Source organism: Tachypleus tridentatus, chromosome 13 (assembly GCF_004210375.1).
Source record: "Tachypleus tridentatus isolate NWPU-2018 chromosome 13, ASM421037v1, whole genome shotgun sequence".
Lineage (NCBI taxonomy): Eukaryota > Metazoa > Arthropoda > Merostomata > Xiphosura > Limulidae > Tachypleus > Tachypleus tridentatus.
This window is the reverse complement of record NC_134837.1, coordinates 43563123-43589326: the sequence shown is the minus strand read 5'-3', so window position 1 is coordinate 43589326 and position 26204 is coordinate 43563123. Positions and strand designations below refer to the sequence as shown.

The following is a 26204-nucleotide window of genomic DNA, read 5'->3' as shown; positions in this document are numbered from 1 at the left end:
ATGTTTTACAACTACTTGAAACTATCTTTCTTGTATGCTACCACAGATTATTCCTCAACCCTGTATACAAAATATATAACGAAAAGATAATTGGCCTGTTTATGCTTTACTTTCTAATGCATAATTCCTCACATGAAGAATCATTATAAAAGTTCCACTTATTTTCACAAAAAAATTGAATGTGAAAGGAATTTTATGTGCAAGTTTGGTATAGTTTAGGTTTTGAAAAACGTTTTGGCCCGTATTATCTCAGAATTAAATTTTTGTTTACCTCCGTCACTAGAGGGCGCTGTCTTACAGACTGTCTCGCCTAATTAAATTTTAACAGTTTCCAGATGAAACAATGTTTTACAATTCTGCCATTACAATTCAGCATCTGGATTATGTGCACGAAAAGAAACGAATAACAGTTGGAATTTTCTCCTATAAATATTTCATCGAGTTTTGTAAACCTGATAAATGGAGTATTATATTTTTATATTTGCTACAAGAGGGCACTGCTTTACAAGGTTCACAAGTTTTGCTGGATGTTCCACGATCACAGGGCCAACATGAGCCGTTGGTCTCCATTATCGCTGCGTTACAAGGTTGGATTGGTGGTGAGTTTTGAAGCACGCGTGACTGTTTATTACGTAGTCGCGTACACTGATCCTGTGCTGGTCGTATGATCAGCGAACACTCTAGTTTGAATGTTTGCGTAAAACACTACTAATATCCTCCAGCCCCAGTGGCGAAACTTACTAACAGAGGAGACAAACTAATAGAGCCGAAAACGCGTGAACTTAGAGGTCAGCAGTAAGTCACCCCTAGTCCTTGATGAAAAGTTTTAAAATTTCAGCATGACTTTCAAGAGTCGTTTAGTGTTAGTGTCCACCCTATTGCTCTCCATAGTCATTTTTGGTAAGTTTTTTTTTATTTTTCAAATATAAATGCAAAATATTATAACTATTGAGGTTGTTCCTAACTTATCATGCCTACGTAAGGCATAAACGACAGTATTTTTGTCCTGTTTTTTTTCTTTTTGACAGATACTATGACAGCAAATTATTTATTACTCATTGGACTACTGCTGATCAAATCCCTGACAGGAAAGACAATCGCACACTTTAAAAAATATATGACGTATAACATTTGTATTATTATTAAAAGTTGATGAAGGAACACGATATCCTACAATTGGTCCCCCGTTGGGTTTGGTTTGATTTGTTTGAAAGTTCGCGCAAAGCTACTCGAGGATTATCTGCACTAGCCATTCCTAATTTAGCAGTGTAAAACTAGAGGGAAAGCAGCTAATCATCATCACCCACCACCAACTCTTCGGCTACTCTTTTACCAACGAATAATGGAATTGACCGTAACATTATAACGGACTCACGGCTGAAAGGGCGAACATGTTTTGTGTAACAGGGATTCGAACCCTCAACCCCCGAATTACGAGTCGAATGCCTTAACCACCGTTGTGACAGCGGTGAGTTTACGGATTTGCAGCTATAAATTCGGGAGGTTCGATACCCCGCGTTTAATACAATACATAGCCCAATATAATTTTTTTCGAAAAACTAAGCCTACACTAGATAACCAAAGTTATGGCAGCATATGGATGTGTTCATATAAGTAATTAGTTCTATAAAAACACAAATGTGAAGTTGGAATATTTAGTTCTAAAACAACATACACGTGATATCTTTGAAAATATATAATAAGTTGTATACGAACACAAACGAGAATATACAATACCTATATTATTATATTTATGGCCTTAAGATATATAACCGGTAATATAAAGAGCCCATGTAACGTTGGAAAAATCATTGGTCGTATAATAACACTTACGTGACTCCTAACACTGGTAATTTCTACTATATTATACTGACCCACGATAGTCCAATCAATCGTAAATAAACACACGCATGATTATAAAATTTATAACCATTTACGTAAGAGCATATCCATAAAATTACCATACGTAACCACTAGCATAAGCCTACATACGTCACCTCTATGACCCTTTAATACAGAGACTGAGTAAGTTATATTTCGAGCCTGTCATATTGTTGAAATCCCTGTTGCCACACTTGACATATGCTATCTGATTACCGTTCATCTCGCGTGGGTTCTACTGCAAAAGGCCTTATTGCAATGTCGTCACTTTCGAAGCATATCACTCCTTCGTAATGCTTTCCATAATCCACTAGCGTTAAATTTTCCATTGGATGAATACTTATGTTGTAAAAGTAATCTATGTACATATGACTCATGTCGCTTTTCCAGACGAATATTCTTCTTCATTATGTTGCACGTTGTTGTCTTCGACATGTAGACAGTGTTAAGAAATACAAAAGCAGCCCACTGTTTTAAAAATTATAAATCCCCTATCTGAGCACGAATTTCTAAGCTGAATGTATTAATAATCTGCATCGAAAATGGCTGTTACACACCATTCCCAATAGGGATAGGTTTGTGGTGGCATCATACTATCTACATAGGTCATACAATGTTATAATGTAATTCGGATACAATAAATTCCATCACTACGTTACATCGGTCATGGCTGTCACGTGACATGCTGAGTTATATATTCAAAATCATTTTTATATAACGTACTCAACATATATTAATGTAACCATAGTGTAACCATTCGCATAATAACATACGCGATTACAGAATGTATATCTAGTAATATAACAACACATTTGCGGCATTATAAGATATAAATATCGGTGCATATGTCAATCTGGTAAATATAGCTTAGTTATATAAACAACTGTGATATGTTGAAATAAATAACCTATAATTAATAACAATTTGCAGCCCTAGAAAACTGTTAGTTACCTGGTTAAATAACAACTCATACGTCACTCAGAAAACTCAGCTCATAAGGACAACTTCGAATTGAATGAAGCTATTATATGTAATGTTACTTTCCAATATTAACATTCCTGTTACATTTGATCGTGGCCCGTCATGAACCGGTGGTTAGGGCGCCTGACTCGTAATCTGAAGGTAGCATGGTTCTAATACGCTCGACACCAAACATGTTTGCCCTATCAGTCGCGGGGGTGTTATAAAGTGACGATCAATCCCACTATTCGTTAGTAAAAGAGTAGCCCAAGAGTTGGCAGTGGGTGGTGGTGACTAGCTGCCTTACCTCTAGTATTACCCTGCTAAATTAGAGACGGCTAGCGCAGATAGCCCTCGTATAGCTTTGCGAGAAATTCAAAAATAAACAAACAATCTTAGATTCTAACCACTGTGTACAATCTCTTCAGAATTTGTACATCATTCAGTTTATAGTTTTAATTTTTTTTGTTTCCTAAGTTTTAGTAGTATGCGATCTTTACAGACTTTGTGAAACGTGCATTGTAGTTTCGCTTTCCTGCTTCCTTATATTGTAAAAGTCTGGAATCTCTTCAGACTTATGTATAATAAATGGTTTGAATTTTCCTGCTTTCTTATGTTGTAACAGTGTGTGAAGTATTAACTGCCTTACATAATTACTCTGAAATTATTTATTACCTTAGTTATTATTGTTTAAATCGTTTATAATGTAATGTAAATATTTATGCTAATAATAATCTCTGATTCAGAGTTTTCCACCTAATAAGCTCGACTAGGCACAACGATAGATGAATTACAAGAGAGCTTTTATTTAAAACTGAGCATGAAGAAGAAAATGATATCATGATGGGGTAATTAATAATTGAAGGCAAAATATGCATAAATAAATAAATGAACTTCTTTGGGATTACAATTAGTGCATATTTCTAAAAACAGAAGAAAAATTAAAATTTTACACATTGATTTATAAAGAAGCATTTTAGTTTTATTGTTTTGGTTGTTGTTGTTGTTTTCCGGAATGAAGCACAAAGCTACACAATAGGCTATCTGCATTCTGCTCACCACGGATATTGAAACCTGTATTATAGCAGTGTGAGCCTGCAGACATACAGATGTGCCACTGGGAGAGGGGGCTTTAGTTCGAATTCATAACAATGGAAACAGGTTTCTAAATGTAGAAAGAGTCAAGTTCCAAACTTAAAGTAAGAGTTTTAAATACATTCTTGTTATTTGATGACAGAGTACGATCGAAGTAGACATATAAATAGACACTTATTCAAGAGACAAAGAAATAAGGCACGATATCATACAAAGCACCAACTGTCAAACACAATATTATAAAGTGCGTCATTAAAGGTGCGTCGATTATACGAAACTTCAATAACGGAGTTTTCTCATGTGAAAGCAGTATAGTTGTGGAACGACGTGTAAAAAGGTGAGATACAAACTAGACCAGACAAACTGGTTATCTTCATATTTCTTTCGATCAGTAACAATAAAAGGACAGCACTTTGTAATACTACTTCATATGAGGTCTTGTCTCCGTTAAAGGAAGTTTAACTAAAAGTCTTCCGTAGTGTATCATTGAAAATGGCATCAAAGTATAAAAGTAAATTAATTCTGTTTCTGAAAACACAAATAAAAAAACTTAGCTGTAAGTTCTGCGTGTAATTTTCCAAATGGAGAAATAGAATTATTCCATAGAGATCACTGTTAATCTTCATCAAACCTACCCAATGTATTTTATTTCAAAAAGTTTTGAGACTGTTCAAAATTGAGGTTATTTGATGCAAAGTTAATCACTGAACGATCTTCCATGAAGGTTTAGAACTGAAATATCATTGCACTTTAGTACAGACTACTGCGTTCTATACCCTGTCATGAATTAGTACATAATAAATCAGGCACAAGTCGAATCGTCGAAAAAGAATATAGTTTATGTGGCATTTACAATCAATGTTTACCCTAAGGTACAACAAATTAGTATAGTTTTGGTGGTATCATTAACACAAACAATGGGCTAGTGATGAAGTAAGTGTTAAACGATACACATACTTTATGTTTACATTACATTAATTACTTCAGTAATATAACCTTGATATTATCTATATATTATCTTGCAAATAATCATCTGAAATACAAATAAATATCAATTCCCTGCACAATAATTTTATTTAATGCAACGATGGTTAAAAAATAAAATATACATAGAAGAAGGGGATAATAATATAAACATTTCACCTTATTCTGTCTATAACATAACGTACTACGTGTATAAAAATTATCTTCAAAATAAATGAGTCGAATGCTGCCAAGTCTCTGGTGTGTCTGACTGTGAATCTGACGTTCCCTGGTTCACGTTCCGTTATCGCCCCTAAAAAAATCGCATCTCGTATTTTGGGGCCATAGGTGCTTTATAAAGGTGATAGCCTAATCCCATTATATGATCTAAAAATAACATCCCAAAAGTTAGCGTTTATCAATTTTCTTCTCTCTAGTACATCGATTCGAAATTAAGGAAGATTAGCTCAGATTTTCTTCGTGTCACTTTGCGCAAGATTCAACGAACAAATAATCAAAATAATAATATAATATAGCCAAATTATTTTGTTTTATTAACTAGGAAGTTATGCATCGAATAATATCGATTTGACAGTAGAACTATGTGTGTGCTGAATTAGAACTGTCATTGTGGATGTAACACATTCAAGAGAGTCTAGAACCCATCCATAATTGAATCCTTCTTAGAAATCTGCCATAAAAATCTGAATGTTGGGATGGAATAAAATCTATTTAAGAAAGTTCACGTGACCAGCTTTTATTTTAAGTGGAACATAGTCTAGAGAGTTTTGAACTCTTATAATATAACTTTGTCAGCGAAAACTTGAATATCGGGGGAATGTAACCCATTCAAGACAATCCTTCTGGTTGGCTTTTATTTTAAGTAGGACTCATTCTTCAGGGTCCTTGACCCTTTTCGCAGCACTGTATTCGTGAAAAACTTGGTGTTGTGCTGCATGAAAACCCATTGAAGAGAGTTCGTGTAGCCGATTTTAATTATTGATGTAACATATACAAGTCTATAAAATATTCATGGGAGTTTCGTTACCATTACATTCTATATAGAGCGAAGTGACGAAATCTTTACTGTTTCAAAAGCCTGTCATTAAAATCAGCGTATAATTTGCTTTCACAGTAGCTTAGTTTGTGTTACCAAAGCCATACCGATATGTGCTGTGTTAATAATGAACAAAAATTTACCATACGTTTCTCAGAAGTATAAATGTTAAGATGTGAGAAGTGCGTTCGAAAACTACATTTCTGTTAATTTTTACACATCTTTTAGGCATAAGATCAAGTGTTATCAGATTTCAACTTAAATTATTTACTTAATGCCGATTTAGTGTCCAGCTTCTAAGTCACATCGCAAACTGAAATATTTTACAAAATTTGAATGGCTTTTATCTGATATATGTTATTTTACTTTGAAGTAATATATCCACTCAATAAACTACTAAAAATTATTGAAGTTTTGCTTTCTCTTTGAAGAAAGACGACCTGTCTTAATTTTTACTTTTTTCACATTGCTTTATTTATATCAAATTGCGTCATGTGTGATTCTAATGGTTTAGACTGTTTTCAGGTAGATCAAACGATTTCATACAATAGTAATGCATTACTCGACCCAGAAAATTCCCACTTTTCCTTGAGATAGCTTCAAAGTACACCTACACGTTTACAATTTCTTGATATGTTTTTTCTGGCTCGCTACTGATCAAGTGACACTCTCGTCTGTGTCTCACCATCAACCGTTGGTGTTCTCACAGTGGCAAACTGACATGACAGAAATTGTTTCTCCTCATGTTCAAGCAGAATTACTACTGTTTTCTCTCCTTTGTTACATTTAACATAGTGTATAGGCATACATCTGTTCATAGATTGTTGTTTGATTATTTTCGAAGGTTCTGTATAACTTTAAAAAAGAAAAGGAAAGAAAACCATGTTTCTTTATAGCTTCATATAATGAATCTTCATAAAATTTATTGTAATAAATATAAGCAATAAGAAAACAAAAACCTCAACGTCATTCACTTTCAAGTTCTATAAATGACAAACAAGATTGTAAAAGTCATGTATTATACCACAGATCATAACTTCGTGTTGAATACTCAAATCAAAAATATCTACAAAATCAAGTATACCAAGGAACAATAACAATAAAAAGGCAGAATAGCATTTAACTGAAGTTTTTATTTTCTAATTTTGGATTGAAGAAAGAAATGTGCAAAAAACCTTTTTATTTTGTATCAAAGATAGGTTAGGCCTAAATATAGAAACCATAACTTGTCCCACTCTAGAAACAAGCAAGCATATTCCATTAATCCAAATCACTATTAACGGTTTTATTTCTTAAAATGTTTCAAAGTTTAAATTACCATATTAATGGAAATTATCGTATATGCGGTTAACCTTAAAAGTGACAATATGGTGCACATAGACCGTCCATCATAATCTAAACACATTTTTAAAACTATTTACGCACTAAACTGTTTGTGGGTTCACTACTGGTGGTTCCATGCGAGTCAAAATCAATTTAAGAGTGATCAGTGCCATCCAATTTACAAATAATCCCACTAATAAATGCTAAGGTATCTATGTATTTAATAACCTTACATTTACGTAAACTTGTTTGTTTGAAGTTAAGCACAAAATGTGCTATATCTGCTCGGTTATCGAAACCCGATTTTTAGCGTTTTAAGTCCACGGTGCAACTGAGGAACATTTACATAAACGGTGAGTGATTTCGCTAAGAATTTCTGGGAGTTCCTTACAATGGATATTGTAATAAGAATCGAAAATATTAAATGATTCTGCAAATAAACAGTATAAAAATAAGTTGGTAATTTGGAAGTTAAACAATTAGAATAATTTTTATCTTATAGAAAAGTGAAATTAGGTTTAATAATACAACCATGACATTAAAACGCTCGTGATTATTCTATACACTTTTAACGGTATCAAATATGACTTTTTGACCTTGAGAACATAAAATTATAATGTATATTGATTGATTAAATTTAAATCAAGGAAAGAAATCATTTTTGTATTTATGAAAAGGACACTATTTTACTGCTGTTTCTAAATTTGAGCTATTGACCAGAAGAAAGGTAACCTGTCAATAGTTCCATACTGACCATCATCCAAGCTAAACATTAACTGGTATTGCAAGGACTCGAAGACGATTCATCAGTTCTGAACTATAAAGCTCGACCAAAGGGCCAACTCGCCCTTTTTAAAGAATCAAAAAAAGTATTGTCGTGCATTTTATGTTTTACTGTGTGTTACAACTTATCTTTTATTTAAGAAGCTATAAAGCTGTCGTATGTTTCTTAAGTCCAAAAACGAAATAAAGGATTAGCTCATAACATTATGTTTCAAAGATCACTTGAACTATATATATTATATTGTATAGATTTAGAGTTTCAATAAATGTTGGAAATACACGGCTTAAGTTTTATTAGATGTTTTAATTAAATAGAAGTGCCATTAAGTATGCTACTTTGGTTACCTTCTGTGAATAGCCATTGTTTTGGTTTGTAAGAAACGTTGCAAAGTGTTTTAATTTGAACTAACTGAAAAACGTGGGAGATACTACATAGATCGTACATTACGAGATGTTTGAAGACTGTAATGAAGAGAAAAGAGACACTTAAGCCATCAAAGAAAGAGATATTAAACTTAATTATAATTATAAAACCCACAGAGTACAAGCAAAGCTTGTCAAGCGAATTTATTTTACGATTAAAGACATTTATAAAAGGATCTTTAAGGGGTCAGTAACGTTTTGAGACTTATTCTACACATTGATATTAAGTGATAAATTTTAGAATTACGTTCTCATTCTTACCCTATTAACACACACACACATTATAATAATACATGATTTTGAAAAACATTTTGAGTTATATATCTATAACTGTTTTTACAAAGAACGATGGAGAGTGATATATTTTTATAAATCAGATAACATTTTGCCGGTGAATAATAAATTTTATAATAAAATTAATACAGTTTTAAATGAAAAGTTTCATTTTATGCATATTATATAGACATAATAAATGTCTTCTATCTACTTTAAATCTTAAACTTTTCATAATTTTCATAAACACAGATACATCTAATTTAATGTAAAACATTGATCAAAAAATGGTTAACTTCCTTTTATTATACTATCTATTGTTCTGGATCATTCCCTTATCGTATCACATAAGCTTTCTCATGGGAAAGATCGTTGTAAAGTATAAAACAGATTGTAAATGCGAGCAGCAGTCTTTTCCACTGGTGAGTCAAGTGAGACATGACGTGAAAGTGCTCACACCTTCTGAGAAATAACACTGTAGTACTGTATATATATATGTGTGTATGTAAACGTATGTATGTAAACAAGAATATGTGTATAATGGTGCGATTTCTTAAAGTGTGACAAGTTTTGAAGTAGTTGATCAAGAATAATGGTATTTTCTGCTAAAATTTCAAAAAGCAAATTTTGAAAAAATGCAACAAGAATTATGTATTATGAACTGAACAGCTGAATTACTTAAATGTTTACGATAAACATTTTCTTTATAAAAAAAAAGTGGTTGCAAGTAAAACGTAGGTTGGCTCACAAAGGGTAGAATGGATCAAACTGGAGAAAAGTTTCACAAATTTCATTGCTGATGAGAGATTTAAAAAAATTAATTGACTGGTATGGGAGAGAGTTAACAAATTTCATTGACTTGTGTAATGCGAAATTTAAAAGGCTAAAGAAGATCCAGAAAATTAGTGAAATTATGACATAAAAATTGATCAACAAAAAATGTTGGCTAAAGTATAGAAATTAAATTAAGGATTTCTTTAAAGTCACTGTGTGTATAAAATATTAGGATCTGGGTAGCTCCTTGAAGGGTGGTAATGGAGAACTAATATGTGATGTTTATGAAATGATCAGATTATTAGATTCTGCTGTTTCTTTCGTTTTTATCAATGAAGATTTAAGCATTATTCCTTATCTTGAACAGTTGACAGATGGAAACAATATTTAATGAGATGATCAGGTTATTTCTAAGCTATTTAAAACAAAACTTGAAGGTTTAAAGAACAATAAGGCTCTTTGACCAGATTATATTTCTCTCAAAGATTTCTTAGGAGGTAGGTATTAAATATGCGAGTCATATGCTACTATTTCTTGCAAGTCCTTGAATAGTGGGTTGGTGCCAAAGGACTCAAATTGGCTAATGCTACTTTTCTTTTTAATGGATGTGATAGAAGTTGGCCCAGTAATTATAGGCATCTTATTCTTATATAACTGTTAAAGAAATGTTTAAAAAGTCTGATAAAAGATACACTGTAAAATCCTTTAATAAAGTTTAGAATTTTATTGGATAGCCAACATGGTTTCACTGAAGGAACTTTTTGCCTTCCAAGTCCTTTGACATTCTTTGAAAAGGTTAGGTTTTATGTAGATGAGGGTAAGTATGTAGAGTTGGTGTATCTGGATTTTCAAAAAGCATTTGACAATATGACACACAAAAGACTAGTGAAGAATCTTATCTTTGTATGTGTGGAGGATAAGTTGTGTAATTAGATAGAAGAGTGGATGGATGGAAGAAAAAAGAGAGTTGTTGTAAATGGAGCTCATTCAAACTAGATTTGAATTATAAGTATAATTTCGATGAGAATAACCTTAAGAGTGTCATGAAAGGAAATGATCTTGGTGCAATGGTTGACCAGTCTCTAAAGCCATCCAAGCAATGTACTAGTGCTAGTGCTAAAGCAAATATGATTTCAAATTGCATTTACAAAAATGTTTAATACAACTCTAAAAAAATCATAATTTCATTTCTTAGATCACTGGTAAGGTTACTTTTGGAATATTGTGTTCATTTTTGGTCTTCGTGCCTTGGGAAGGACACTGAATTTTTGGTAACAGTTCAATGGAGGGATACTAGGATGGGAAGATGTTCAAATAAATCAAGTTTAAAATCTCTGAAATTATTTTCTATTGACAAAAGAAAAAGTAGAATGGATTTCATTGACATGTTTAAGAATGTTAAGAGAATCGATAGTGTGGTTTCATCGATCATTTTTATGGTTAATGATGTTAATAGTAGGACTAGAAGAAAATATAAATCTTGGCAGGGTAGGAGTCATCTCTAGCTAAGACAGTTTATTTTTCTGGTGGAGGCGTTAAATTTAAGTGTGTTTATGGGAAGGCTTGATAAATAAATGAATGGTAAGGACTGGCTTTGAGGTTTTATTTTTCTAAACACGTTTAGTTCAGTGGATGGAACAGCCTAGACAGTCTAAAAGATCCAGTAAATGTGCCATCCTCCATTCGTACATTTGTCATTTCAATTGTATTTTATGACTTGAATAAATATTGTTATTCATTCATGTCCATTTTATTTCTTTTTCACAACTCAGTCAAAATTGGAATAATTTAGTTCGACTTTGTAAAACATTTTCCATGTAACATCATGTTATATATGGCTTATACTGCAACTGACAAAGAAAATAGTATCTGAAAGTACAGTATATGTAGAAGGGAATTATTTGGTGCCATGACCAGAGTAAGACTGTCTTTTTTCTGTTTTTCTCTTAACAATTGCAATTCACTGTGTTCTTTCAGAACTCTTAATTTATTAAAAATGTGACTCTTTGAATGAAATATAATCAAGAAACAATTTGTCACTGAAAGTAGATGACTGTTTCAGAAGGCAGTTGGGTCTTGGAAAGTTCATTTCTTGGGTGTTTGAATTTTGCTAAAACTACAAAGGTCCATCACTCTTTTCTCACTGCAGCAACAGAGTTTAGCAGAACTACCAGAATCGGTTGTATCTATAACTGCTAATCAAGTTTTTCCCTTGGTGAACAGGAGGCATGGGTGATCGAGGATCAGCATAATCATTTGCAGTCTGGTGAGTATGAGCCCAAATACTGTGGTCTCTGCAAGATTCTCGGGTATTTGTTAGTTAAAGTAGGTTAACCTCTGCTCTGGCTGATGCTACCCAAAACTTGTCAAGAGAGACCAGAGGTGCCACTAATGTAGGACATTCACCAGCAGGGGAGATAGTTGGCATCAACTGTTAAAGATAATGACCAATGGAGCATTCGTGAGCTAGTTTATGATGGAAGATGTTCTATCAGGGTGACTATAGTCATGGAAAGAGCAGATGTTATACAGAGCCAATGGATCTGCTACTCTTGGCAACTCATTGTTTTGCTACTCACTAGCATAGATCTAATGATCATTTGAATTTAGGGCATCCAAGTATATCCACAACAATTCTTTTAATTTTTGAATACTTCATTTAATGTATGTTAAATATCTAGAAATCATGCATGCACATTGGATCTTAACAATACGAGAGTACAGCTTTGTCCAGGCTTTCAACACGGAGATAAACAATTTTCATATCACATGGTGAGGCACTTGTTTAATCATTAAGCCTCCTGACCCTGGAGAACTTGTAGGAGTTAAGGTCATTTCTGCTTTAGTGAAGTCAAGGCGTACTTTAGGATATTCAGCTAGTCATTAGATACTACAATTAATATTTGAAGAAGCTTCAAAAATAGCACCTGAAGGACTTATATGTTCAGGTGTTTGTACCATGCAGTGAGGTTGAACGTTTCCAGCACAACTTGGGATGAAATGTGTCTCAGCATTTATGAATATAAAAAGTTGTGCTGTTTCGTTGTTATAAATCTCTAAGATATAATTCTCAACTTTGTTTCATCTAACGGTTCTCTGATCTTTTAGACAAGAAACACTTTAAACTCTGAACTTGCAAACATTGGAGACAACCAAATTGTTTTATTTTGTTTTGGTTTGAACTTCGCGCGACTCTCTATGAGGATTATTTGCATTAGATGTCCCAAACAACTTATGTTACAAAATACGATATTTGTGATAAAGGTTTTTTTTTCTTATTTCTCCTTTACCGTTTTTTCTCAGCTACACATATTTATTGAATACAGACTCTAGGTTTTAAAAATATATTACTTATTTCCATTTTTTTCATAGCGTAGTTCTGTATATTTTAAATAACGAAATAAGATTCTAGCCTTTTACATATAACCTAAATATAGTTATAATTAATTCGTTTTTATCTTATGACTTTATATTAATATGATTTACTGTCGTACGAAACTCATTTCATTTAGTATCTAAAATCAAAAAAATTTGCTTTTTTGTCGGTAAATTTTATTTGTACATACATGTAGAAATTATTATGTTATTGTGTTTTGTATGTTCTGTCACAAAGCTTACTTTTTATTTAGTGTATTTTGCTATTTATGAAGAGTTTGGTTCATTCTGTATTTTTAATCAGAAGTTGAAGTGATACTTTATTTTGATGGTAAAGGGTATATTGCATATTAGCATTCTAATTTAATCCTGAAATATTTTATTTTGATGGTAAAGGGTATATTGCATATTAGCATTCTAATATAATCCTGGAATACTTTATTTTGATGGTAAAGGGTATTTTGCTAGGAATACTTTATTTTGATGGTAAAGGGTATTTTGCACATTAGCATTCTAATATAATCCTGGAATACTTTATTTTGATGGTAAAGGGTATTTTGCATATTAGCATTCTAATCTAATCCTGGAATACTTTATTTTGATTACATTTCTAATGTTTGTAATTGAAAGTTTCTTCTATATTGTATTATGCTCTGATAATGAAATGTTTATTAGTTTTCTGATTGCCGAGATCTATTTCTTATTTGCAGGTATGTTTTCAAGAAATGTACTTTTCTCTGCATTATCTCTTTCAGTGTAGTTCTTAATGGACTGTGTGATGGTGTATTCATAGTTCAATGATAAAATATTTATGTATATAAACAAGTTATAATAGTGTTAGTGCTGAATATATCTTTATGTCTAATAATAATTTATAATAAAAATAAATATAATTCTACTTCTCATATAGCAATTTGTAATAGCGTTAAATATACCGCATTTTTTTTCTCAAATAAGTGTAATTGTTTTATTTTTCCTAAAAATATTACCCTAAATGGACAAAAGAAAGGAGCCGCCCATATGGGGACCACATGTAGCAGATGTAGAAACAGGATATCTTTACACACACCCCTCATGCCCTGCCCCCTGGTGCTCACCTACAGCGAAGAGGCATTCCTATACTGCTCTAAACATAAACTTTTTCTCATCAGTTTATGTTCATGAACTTCCAAAGTTTATATATGGTGAACGAAATATTTATGATCTAATCGGTTACACGAAGATTACACTTATCATCTTGAATAATTTTTTTTTTCCTTTTAATCGGATTTAACAAACAAAATATAGGCAAAAATTTCTCGTTTAATCAGTTCCAGTTAATATTTTAATGATCTGAATAGGAATCTGACATTAATAATCCATATGTACAATTTAATAATCTCCATTTAAATTCTAAATATTGAAATTTCCGACTTTACACTCTCATAGAGAGCAAGATATGCCAGAAACGTTCTGAGTTTTCAAGTACTGGCATTCCAGCTGCTTCGCTTTGCCATTCCGGCGATATACGTACTAGTGTGAAACTGTCTAAAGATGACACGTTACAACCTCGCGTAATCTCTTTCAAAACAATAGTCCATGATACAGCTTTGGAAAGATATTTCAGCGCACTAATTAAACTGTCAATCGTTAAGTAACTCCTGCTTTATGAATCTAATTTAATCCTTTAAGAATGGTTCATACATATGCATATCCAATGTACGAGCTTCCCCTATATTACTAAAAGCTTAAACTTTCTCTTCAAAATGTCGTTGACGACTGAATAAGACATAAAAGAATTTTAAAATGAACATGTACATTGAATGTTATTCGTACAAGTAGCACTTCTGAGAAAGGTAAACAGTCATCAGATTTCTGCCGTAAACGTCTAATCCAATTAAAATCTAGTAGAACTGGGTTAAGCTGTAAATGTTATTGCACTAGTTAAAATGACTTAAAAATTATGTGTAAGATATAATTACACATCCATTATGCTCTAATTGTATCTACCTTGGTTGGGTTTTCGTATTTCTTTCTGAAAATATAAAGTTTATCCAAGAAAAAATGACCCAACGAATCCGTGTAAGCATAACAACTACGTTAACAAAATAACTAAAACATTCGATCTTTCAGTCACGAGTTAACAACAACAACAAAAATGTTTGTTAAACAATGTGACTAAACTACACTTTTCTGTTTAAAAAATATGAATATTTTTGTTGCTTCCTATAATATTAACAAGTTACCATTTTACTGCTGAGGGTTTTTTTTTTTAATCTACTTTTATCATATTATGAATCCATCAGCGTAAATACTTTCCATGTTTTGAATTTCGTGCAAAGCTATACGAGGACTATCTGCACTAGCCTTCCCTAATTTAGCAGTGTAGTCATCGTCACCCACCGCCAACTCTTGGGCTACTCTTTTACCAACAAATAGTGGGATTGACCGTAACATAATAATGCTCCCGACAGCTGAAAGGTCGAGTATGTTTAGTGTGCCGGGGATTTGAAACTGCAGCCCGCAGATTACGAATCGAGTGCCTTAACCACATGGCCATACCAGTCTTTCCGTATTTTTTTTTTACCGTATCTGCTTCGACATAACAGAAAATCAATATTTAGAAACCTCAAAGAGTTTTGACTCAGATAACTTGAGCTGTAGTGTAAGGTATTTCAAGATATTCCTTTCAAACATTCTAACTCAACCATCACCACTGAAAATTCAGAATGTTTGTGATTTGCTATGTTACAAATACTTTTTCTTTTGAATTATTTTAACTGTAAAAATCTCTAATAATTTCTTGTATATCTTATTATAAAACCAAGGTATAGTTATTTATTTCGATCTAATTTAATGTCGCGATTAAAGAGCGTTTCTTAACTGTTCTTTAAAAGAATAGGATATTTTCTAATTGGTCAGATAAATATGAAATCTTACAATTCACTGACTGAAAGAAGTAATAAAATGGTAAAAACAAATAGTTTTAAGCTATTTCTTCATTATGTTATGAAGTCATTCTATTTTTATAGCTTGCGCATCGTATGAGTATGTTGCATGTTCAACATATCTAAACTTCCAAAATGCCATGCCTTGTTTTTACATGCGCGCGCAAACGCACACGCACACATACAGATGTGTAAATGTGTTGTTTTCTTTGTTCTTCTTGTTTCGATGCTACACAAGAACAATCTTTGTTAGTCGTCTGTAACAATGAACTGATATCCAAGTCAGATGAAATTATACTTTTTATTCAAACTATGAAATAGAAAAGAATAAATCTAATCAATTTTACTATACGATTCCAATTAAATAAGACTTTGTCACCTTTGATAAACGAATGATAGTAAGTTGATCCAAACATAAAGATGATATTGTTTCGAATCCATCCTATGAACAGATTACAAGATCAATTATTTGTTAAAATTATTTTCGGTGTACTTTATAGTCATTGTTAGTTAGAAGATTGTCCGGTATAACCAGTTGGTTAGGGCATTCGACTCGTCTTACACTGTTAAATTAGGGACGGCTAGAGCGGATAACCCTCGTGCAGTTTTGCGCGAAATTCAAAACAAACACAAATGAAAATCTGTCCTCATTTCGTGGCAAGGTATTAGATAGTTCTCTTTTGAAGTATAAAAACGTTACCAATGACATCCTGTATAGCCACACAAAGGGGAAAAGTGTTTATTTTGTCAGTTCGTTTTGTTTGTGTGTTTTATTGTGGGACACTTGTGCTGTGCCCAACGAGGGTGTCGAACTCAGGTTTTAAGCCTTCAGACTTATCGCTGAATCAACGGAGAACTTTCCAGTTTGGTTCTATGGGCTTATTATTAATTGGAACAGTAACAAAAGAAAAAAATATTAGCTTAGCCTTGATTAAAAATAAAGTATTTAATTTTATAATTTTAACCAGTGGCAGTTAAAACAAATTTTAGTATTTAGGTGTTATGCTTTAAACGTGTTATAACTACAAAATTTAACACCGCCCTATAAAAACTCCTTCAATCGTATAAAGATACCAAGCTCCTGAATCACTGTTTTTCTTTCCGTTTAATCAAAACTGAATATATTATATTTACGTGTCTCAAACTAAAATTAGTTTAAGCCATTGAAACAAAAATCCAATATGTAGTATTACGTGTAGCGCTACTTAATAAAGGCAGCATGACATTGTTGTCTTACCAGTCGGATGATTAGTGATTTTTTGTTAGTTTAGTTGACTTTCCCAGTTAGCTTACCTTCTGCCGCATAACAGCCGCTATATATAAAGTCGAGTAAACTGATCAACACAGCGAACACGCTGAGAACGTCATTAATAGTAACCTTTCACTTTCGACTTTTCTTTAGTTCTGATTACTAGAGTACGGGTTCACACAGACGATCATCACCAAAGTAACTGTAGCAGAGTTCTACAGTTTCTTAATAATGAATATGACAAAATGAAGAAGAAATAATATTTTATTTAACGGTTTGTCTTCTTTCAGAATGTTGTAGCACAGTTAATAGGATATTCCATCAAGCAGACCCAGCATGACCAGATGATTAGGGCGCTCAACTCGTAATCTTCGAGTGAAATTCAAAGACAAACAAAGAATTAATCAAATAATATGTAAGTAAACAAAGATATATTACATATACCCATATTGGTAACATTACATTCTAGATCCTTCAATGTAACGTTTAGGCTGCTTGCAACTTCATCCCACACTCTCCTTTGTGTATCAGTTATATCTCACAGTTACGTATTTCCTGAATGAATACGTCCAAACGATCCACAGAAATGCTCAATTACTTAAACTCTAAAATATATTATTGTTCAGATGACATATTTTTCATCTTTCACCAACATATTCTCGCTGGTGACGGTTAAGATAGTTGTGTTTACTCGAGAGAGTTATATACATGAAGCAGAGAAATTCTTACTCAAGTGGGGGGGCTTTTCATCCAAAATCTAACATGCATCATCTAACAAACAGCTGTGTATATCCATCTCTTCTTCCATAATGTCAGTCGTTCTTGAGTTTATAGGTTTGGTTTGGTTTTGAACTTCGCGGAAATTTAGCAGTGTAAGACTATAGGGAAGGCAGCTAATTAGTCATCACTGCCCACCGCCAACTCTTGGGCTACTCTTTTACCAATGAATAGTAGGATTGACTGTCACTTATAACGCCTCCACAACTGAAAAGGCGGCTATGTTTGGTGTGACGGGGATTTGCACCCGTGATCCTTAGATTACGAGTCGAGTGCCTTAACCACCTGACCATGCCGGGCCGGAGTTTGTACGTGCTCTTTTGTAAAAAAAATAGTTTGCTCTTTATATTGGAACCTGATAATAAGAAATGTTTTTATTATCAAGTGATCTATCTAGTATCACCACAGCACTAAAACTGATGTTTATATAATATTAGTGCACAATAAATGTCTCCCGCTGATACAGCAATAAGTCTAAGGATTTACAACGCTCAAATCAGGGGTTCGAATTCCCTTGGTAGACTCAGCAGTAAGCCCGATGTAGCTTTGCTAAAAAACAACAACACGCACTATAAATTTACTTTAGACATTCAACAAACGCTAAATCAAGAGCAAGAAATAGTTTATTTGCATTTTGTCAATGGCAATCCGTTAACTAAAATAATTTAAAAACACTGAAGGATCTTAAGAGCTTGTTTGTCTTTTCTCAATGTCTGTTGGTACGTCATAAGTCCTAACGAGGATTTGATTGTTGTTTGTGGATAAATGCTACAACCGAATAATAATTATAATGTAAATGTAGTAGGTGTCAAACTTAAAACCAGCGAACACCGAAAGTTTTCAATGCCTTTTCCTTAACTTTGTGTACATCAAAAATTGAAGACAAATACAATTATTTTAAATTTTGCAAACCGTTTTTTTTAATCAGTGGTAAATTTAATAAGGCTATCTGACTCTGTATCCAACTATTAACTAATGACCAGCGGTAAAGCAACTAGTCAGCATCATGTCATCCACGTTAGGGAATTGGCTGTCACTCATATGACACACCTGCAACTTTAAGTGCAAAAAATTATTTTGTGGCATCGTACTTACTCAAGCTCGTTTCGTCATACCCGCTCGCCATCTTGTAAAGACTTTCAAAAATATAAAAGTATTTTTATTTGCAATTATTTTCAAAATATTCTTACAAAACAACTTTTATTTCAAAACGTATTTCTCCTTTTCAACATTTTATCTTCAAGCTACTCTATTTTTATTTGTGTGCGTTTGTGAGTTTGAAAGGACCTTTCATATTATCATTTTTTTTTTTCACATTTCTGACCCCCGTATGAGAGAAGAAAAATACGTATAAGTAAATTCAGCAGTCATGCAAACTAAAAATTTAAGCTATCGGAAAAATGATGAAATTATGTCTTAGTCATAGCACCGACATATCAGCGACGAAGCAAAGCACTAAACGACCAACACAGATTACACATTTAGATTGGGTCTTACAGAATACGTTATTCCATAAGACCATTGAGCTGACTCTAATGTGCAGGATTTGAGGCTATTTAGTCTAAAATGAAAATCTATTTTCATCGGAATTGCTCCCACGCTTTAAGTGTTTCAAGGAAGAAAGATAATAAAATATTGTTATTGTCACAGCTCATAATAGAATACGAAATTTTGTTCAATGCTTAATAGGACTGGCGAATAATTAATCTATAAAAGACCAGCTGACACGCTAAATAATAGATAAAAAACATTCCTCTTATTTTATATAACTTTTGAAGAGATACGAGAAAATACTGCTGTATTCCTAGATTACTTTTATTGTTACTATCTCGGGGTGTTTCACAAATTAGTAATATTAGAGCGTTGCAACTCTTTTCGTAGATTTTTTTTTCTTTTCAATGTCTATACTGGATTGTGGAAAATTAAAATCACGTAATTTCTTATGAATCTCTTACAATGTAATACCTCATTAGCTGCACTTTTAAAATATGGAGCTCCTGTATTTATCATACTGTTCGCAGTTTGCTGTTTATATGTCTAGAGCTGAAGGAAATGTGAAACACATCGTGTTTTTAAGGAGCAATGTACTCTTAAAACTATAAGTATAGAGTATTTTGTAACATGTCAAATGTGAGACCCCGTACATTTGGAAAGCGACATATCTTTATTTTCTTAATTCATTTTTCAGAGCACTTGAGTGCAACTTCATGTTTCTCCCCAGATGTATTGATCTAAGTAAAGACGAAACGCTCCATTCTTCTGACAACTATGGTATTTTTAGTAGAGACAACATACTATTGTTGGCAGTTAGGACTTTTGTATTGGTATGCTACTAAAGTATGACTAAACAGAGAAATTCCTTGTCTTACCAAATAACCCCCCAAAGTTGTAACAACTGTTAAACCTCTAGAAATCCCAACCATAATGTTCTGTTTTCTCTATTGTTATTGTTTCTTGTTTGTTTTCACAAAAACGAGTAGCTTCCTATGTACGTGATGTTGTACTTACTTGATGTTTGGATACAATTTATCTGTTGATCAGATTGTCACATTTATTTACGTTCTAACCTATATCATAATTGTCTATCTCTCTAAGAAGGTGGTTTGTTCTTCTTGCTGTTATTGTTTTTAACTTTTCTCTATTATTTCAGGCTTGGCATGGCCAGTTAATTAGTGCGCTTTATTCACTCTCTGAGGGTCGTGGATTCTAAACCCCCTCCTACCAAACATAACGTGGCTACGTTATAATGTAACGAATAATTCCAATATTCGTTATGGCGATGATACCTTCCCTCCGGTCTTTTACTGCTAAATTAAGAACAGCTAGTGCAGATTGCTCTCGTGTAGCTTTGCGTGAAATTCAAACCAAATTATTGTTCAGTTGGCAATGAAAACTCTTCAAGAATATTAATACATCACATGCATGACATGCACTTTAATAAACATTTCATTAAAACAGTTACCACAATAAAACATAAAAAATCGAGATGCAAATGTAATGCATTGCCATGTCACCTCAGGCGAACACGTGTGACATCAGTGTAATTGCTGAGTATTCGACAGTGCTGTTCCCAAAAGATTAAGTTATACCTCGAAATTTATTTTATAGTTCTTTAAGAAAAAAAACGTAGTCATCTGTCGAAAAGGTTAGGCTATACAGAGCCAAAAATATACAGCGTTTCTTACCAGGAAGACTTCAGTTATCTCCGAAAAGGCAAAAAACTTACAAAGGGCAGTAACAAGCACTGAAACTAGACTCCAACTAAACCTAAGGCAGCGCATTTATCCGAAAAGTAAAGAATATCGTTAGAAAAGGATAATCTATCTACCCAAACCATCATTACATTTAAATGCTTTACGACGAAATCTAACAGATTTACCCATTTAATTCGTTTTTGAGTCTATCCCTGAGAGATGTAATGAAATGTTGAAACAAGATGTAATGCACTGTAAATTCTAAAACTACTATTATGTCTTCTAGTAGACTTGTGCAATATTTTCTTGTTTCGATGATTAAATTATGTTAAATATGTTATATGAATTATGTTTCTGTACCCTATTTGTTAATTATAGGTATTTATAAAACTATAAAGCACTGGTTCTTTATCTGGTTTCAGTCGAACCCCAGAGGTTCGGCGGAGGTGAAGACACACACACTGTGTGTGTCCGTTCCGTTCACCCCACTCGTATGATTCGTGACGTCATGCTTCACTTGGCCATCATTGGCTGCGGCTGATCACGTCACATCACTTGGCCTTAATATCTGTGCTGCAGGGAACTTCGTGCGCTTAGCAGTCGACTTGTGACTGTAGTAATCGTGAGTCATTTGTGATTTTTTTCTAATCTTTCAATTCCTTCATACTAACTATGTCGAGCAAAAACAGAAAGTGGTCGGACGAATACGTACAATATGGATTCACGTGTATAACGGAACATGATGGGAGTCAGTGTCCTCAATGCATGATTTGCAATGCCAAATTGAGGAATTCTAGTCTAGCACCGGTAAAACTAAGAGAACACTCCCTAAAGCTGCATGGAGATGGGAAATACAAGAACACAACGCTTGCTGAATTCAAGGTAAAGAGAGCCAGGTTCGATGAAAAGGCTACTTTGCCTGTTCTCGGCTTTGTACCCATCGACAAATCGATCCTCACAGCATCGTACGAAGTTGCATACGTGATCGCAAAGCAGGGCAAACCACACACCATTGGTGAAGCACTCGTAAAACCAGCTGCGTCGAAGATGGCGTGCTGGAAAAGCTGCTGAAAATAAGTTGCCAAAATTCTTCTTTCAAATGAGACCATCAGCAGCAAAATAGATGGCTTGAGCGATGACATCTTGGCTCAAGTAGTTGCAGATCTGATTTCAAGCCCAGGAAAATTCAACCTTCAACGCGACGAGACCACCGACGTTTCCAATCTAAGTCAGCTTGTTGTATTCGTGCGTTATGTAAAGAACGACGAGATAAAAGAAGATTTTTTTTTTGTAAGCCTCTTACAACAACAACTAAGGCAGCCGACGTGAAGAAACTTGTGGATGACTTCTTCAGAAACAGCGATCTTTCATGGGATATGATTTCTGCAGTTTGTTCGGACGGAGCTCCAGTCATGCTGGGACGAAACTCTGGTTTTGGTGCGCTGGTGAAAGCCGATGCACTACACATCATTGTAACGCACTGTGTTCTGCACAGGCATGCGTTGGCAACAAAAACCTTGCCTTCGAAACTGGCAGAAGTATTAAAAATTGTAGTGCTGCATCTTCAAAGAGCTGTGTAATGAAATGGATTCTGAATTCGAGGTACTTCTGTACCATTCTAACGTTCGGTGGTTATCCTGGGGAAAGGTGCTGAATCGTGTTTTTGCCATGCGTGTAAAATTAGCCCTGTTTTTGCGAGAGCCCTGTTTTTGTCATGCAGATTTCTTCGAAAAATCTGAGTTCATTCTCATATTCGCGTACATGGTCGATATCTTTAACGCTCTCAATCATTTCAATCAACAGATGCAGGGTGGTGGAGTCAACATCATCGAAGTGGAAGAAAACATGAAGGCTTTTCAAAAAAATCTACCGTTATGGAAACGACGAACAGGGGATGATAACTTCGCAAACTTTCCCCTGCTGGACGACTATGTAAGTAAGATCGAAGATGCGTCTGAAATCGGATACATTTCTTTACCCGAGGAACTGAAGCAAGCAATTGCCATGCACTTAGATGAGCTCGCAAAGTCTCTCGACGGATACTTCCCCAACAGAGAGTCATATCCAGCATGGGTGAGACAGCCGTTCACGTTTAGTGTTGCGACAGCAGTTGTCAATGATGAATACTTCGAACTTCAGCAGAGCCAGGTTCAAGAGCAACTTTTCAGAACAACAACGCTCTCAACGTTTTGGTGTCACCAAATTGTAGCGTACCCTCTTATTGCTAAGAAAGCCCTTGAGATACTCATACCGTTTGTTACAACGTATCTTTGCGAGCAATCCTTTTCGAGGATGGTAGACACAAAAACGAAGAAAAGGAACAAACTTTGTTGCGAAAATGATATGAGAGTCGCATTTGCCAAGGTGAAGCCGCGCATTTCTGAACTTGTCTCTGAAAGGCAACAACAAAAGTCACATTGATTTGCAGTAAATATTCATTGAGTTTTGTTTTTGTGTGGAATACATGTTTTGTTGGTTTTGTTCTTTCAGCGATATTGTGTGCAACTGATGCATGGTTCATTTTGTGCACTAATAAAATATCTACTTATGTTTTGAATTTGAAAAAATCATATTTTATTTTTCCAATTACGAAGGGTTCAATGAATACAAGTACGAAACTTCCAGAGTTCAGTACCTCCAACAAGGTTAAGAACCACTGCTATAAAGTGATGCAAAACTTTTGGCTATAGCTGTAGTAATTTAGTAACTGGGAAAAGAAATCATAAGAGTTTGTGAAATTTTACAGTTTTTTATAGTATATTTTCATTTTAAAATCATTCAATAGTTTATAGCGTAATCACCTAAGGATAACGCACATTAAAAAAAGACTAAGAGCAAATCTAACTTAAACAGGTGTTTTTTTCATATAGATCTTATAGGTTACCAATTACGCTGTTTGTCGTCTAATGACAGAGAACACTTTCTTTTCTAACAATAACCAATTGAATTAACAATTTATAAGTTATTTTTTTACATTCGGCAACAAATATCTTAGATAAGATAATCAGATGTATTTTATCAAAACCTGGGGGTCCTGGCCTCCACGGCTAAAAAGGTGTTATTATGTGACGATCAGTCCCATTATTCGTTGGTAAAAGAGTAGCCAAAGAGTTGGCGGTAGGTGGTGATGACCAATTGCTTTCCCTCCAGTCTTACACTGCTAAATTAGGGACGGCTAGCGCAGACAGTCCTCGTGTAGCTTTCCGCGAATTTCAAAACAAACCAAACCAACACCTGGAATATTATATTCCGTGTAAGGAAGAGAGATAAAGTGCAAATTCAGTATATCCTATTTTAGGAGACTTGAAATTTACCTTCTTAAATGCACATAGTCTGAGTATGCAAAGTGAGAAGAATATTGACAGAATACAATAAAACCAGCTGTCTTAAATGTCAAGCTAAATATACCTTATTGACGTCAGACGGATTTGAGAGTCGCTTTAACGTATTACAAAACTATAATAAAAAAAATAGTGTTTAATAAGGCAATAATTGGTAACAATGATAAAATCGTGTTTCTTATCTTTTTTCCGATACTATTAGCACAAACATAGGGCAAATTAGTAATTTGCATAAGTACAAATTGTTTTGTATTTTAATTTCTTAGAATTGGTGATAATTCTTTCCTGGAGATAATTTCTTCCTGTGTCCTGTCTGGTTTCGGAATACTGAATCTGAAAATTTGCGGTCTACGTCCCTTTACCGCTAAAACAAATTGAATCTCAAAATCTGTGGTTATGAAAGTGTTATAAGAGTGACGGTCTGAAAGGATCAGCGGTGGTGTTGATTAACAGCTTTCTTTCTACTCTATCATTTCAAAATTAGAACAATTATTGCATACATTCTTCAAGTAGATTTGTGTGAAATTTCACAGACAAACGAAACTCTTCCAGGTGCAGTGGTATAGATTTAGGCGACTCTATCCTCCACCAGAAAAACACACGATGAAATCTGCTGACCTTAATTTAATAGAACGTTATTGTTATTATTACTATGAAAAACCTGCTTGCGAATTAAACAATAACTACCACACTCATACGTATTTTCTTAATTAACAGATCTGTACTTTACTGTAAGTGCCTTAAAATAATTTTTCAAAACAAATATCAGCTATCTCTATTGGAAGAAACTTGACCCATCGATCGCTCAAGTCTAAGGACATTCCACGGGCTATTATTTTCTGTTCTTTTCAATCAAAACGTAAAAGGTTGCTTATTTTTTATACATACAAACCTGTTGCTAAAAAGAAAGATCAAAGAGGTGTTTGTTGTACATTCAACAGGAAAAAGATTGCTAAAGAAGTACAAACGTGCTATTTTATTCTGTTGTTCTAAACTAAAAGGAAAACGTTTAGTAAAACAAGATCAACGATCTATTTTGTTATCTTTTTTTTAAAAAAAAAACTTAAGGGAAAACAGTTTCTAGGAAAAATGAAGATACTATTTGTCGTCTTTTTGTAAATAAAAAATGAATTTTCTGATAAAGAAACGTCAATTTCCCGTTTGGTTATTTGACGATACACGGATTGTTTGCTTTTTGAATTTTGTACCAAGTTAGACGAGGGCTATCTGCGCTAGCCGTCCCTAATTTAACAGTGTAAGTCATCACCATCCATCGCCTACTCTTAGGCTACTCTTTTACCAACAAATAGTGGAAATGATCGTACGTTATAACGCCCCCACGGCTGATAGGTCAGGCATGTTCGGTGTGACTGGGATCCGAATCCTCGACCCTCAGATGACGTGCTGAGCGCCTTAGCCACGATACACTGAAATGGAATCGTTTGTGTAAACAACATAAGTTTTCTGTTTTATCATTTTGTTGTAAATTGTAATAGAAGTAATTTCTAGATCAATTTTCTTTGTTCAATGTCTTGTTCTTTTGTAGTAAACTAAAAAGGAAATACTGCCAAAAGTTATATTTGTATCTCCTAGTCATGCTAATTTCACTGTTAAGCATAAAAAAAAGATTATGCGTCAGCCTAATCTATTATTTTTACGATATTAAACACCTCAATCAGATACCTCCAACTCTTCTTTCTTTAAAAGCAAACAATTTGAGACATTTCAGCTTCTCCTCATATGACAACCCCTCCCTCTCAGGCGCCTTTATGGTAACTCTTCTTTGGACTCTTCCCAACAATTCAATAT

The 26204-nt window shown here is 33.8% G+C and overlaps 1 protein-coding gene across 3 annotated transcripts in view; it reads left to right on the top strand.

Moving 5' to 3' along the window:
• Window positions 1-517: 517 nt before the first annotated feature.
• LOC143237194 (nephrin-like) overlaps window positions 518-26204 on the top strand; it is a 96968-nt gene continuing 71281 nt past the window's right edge. For all 3 annotated transcript variants that reach the window (XM_076476176.1, XM_076476175.1, XM_076476173.1), the window contains exon 1: window positions 518-900. In XM_076476176.1, the coding sequence (XP_076332291.1) occupies window positions 840-900 (61 nt within the window). In that variant the 5' untranslated portion in view covers window positions 518-839. The remainder of the gene's footprint in view (window positions 901-26204) is intronic.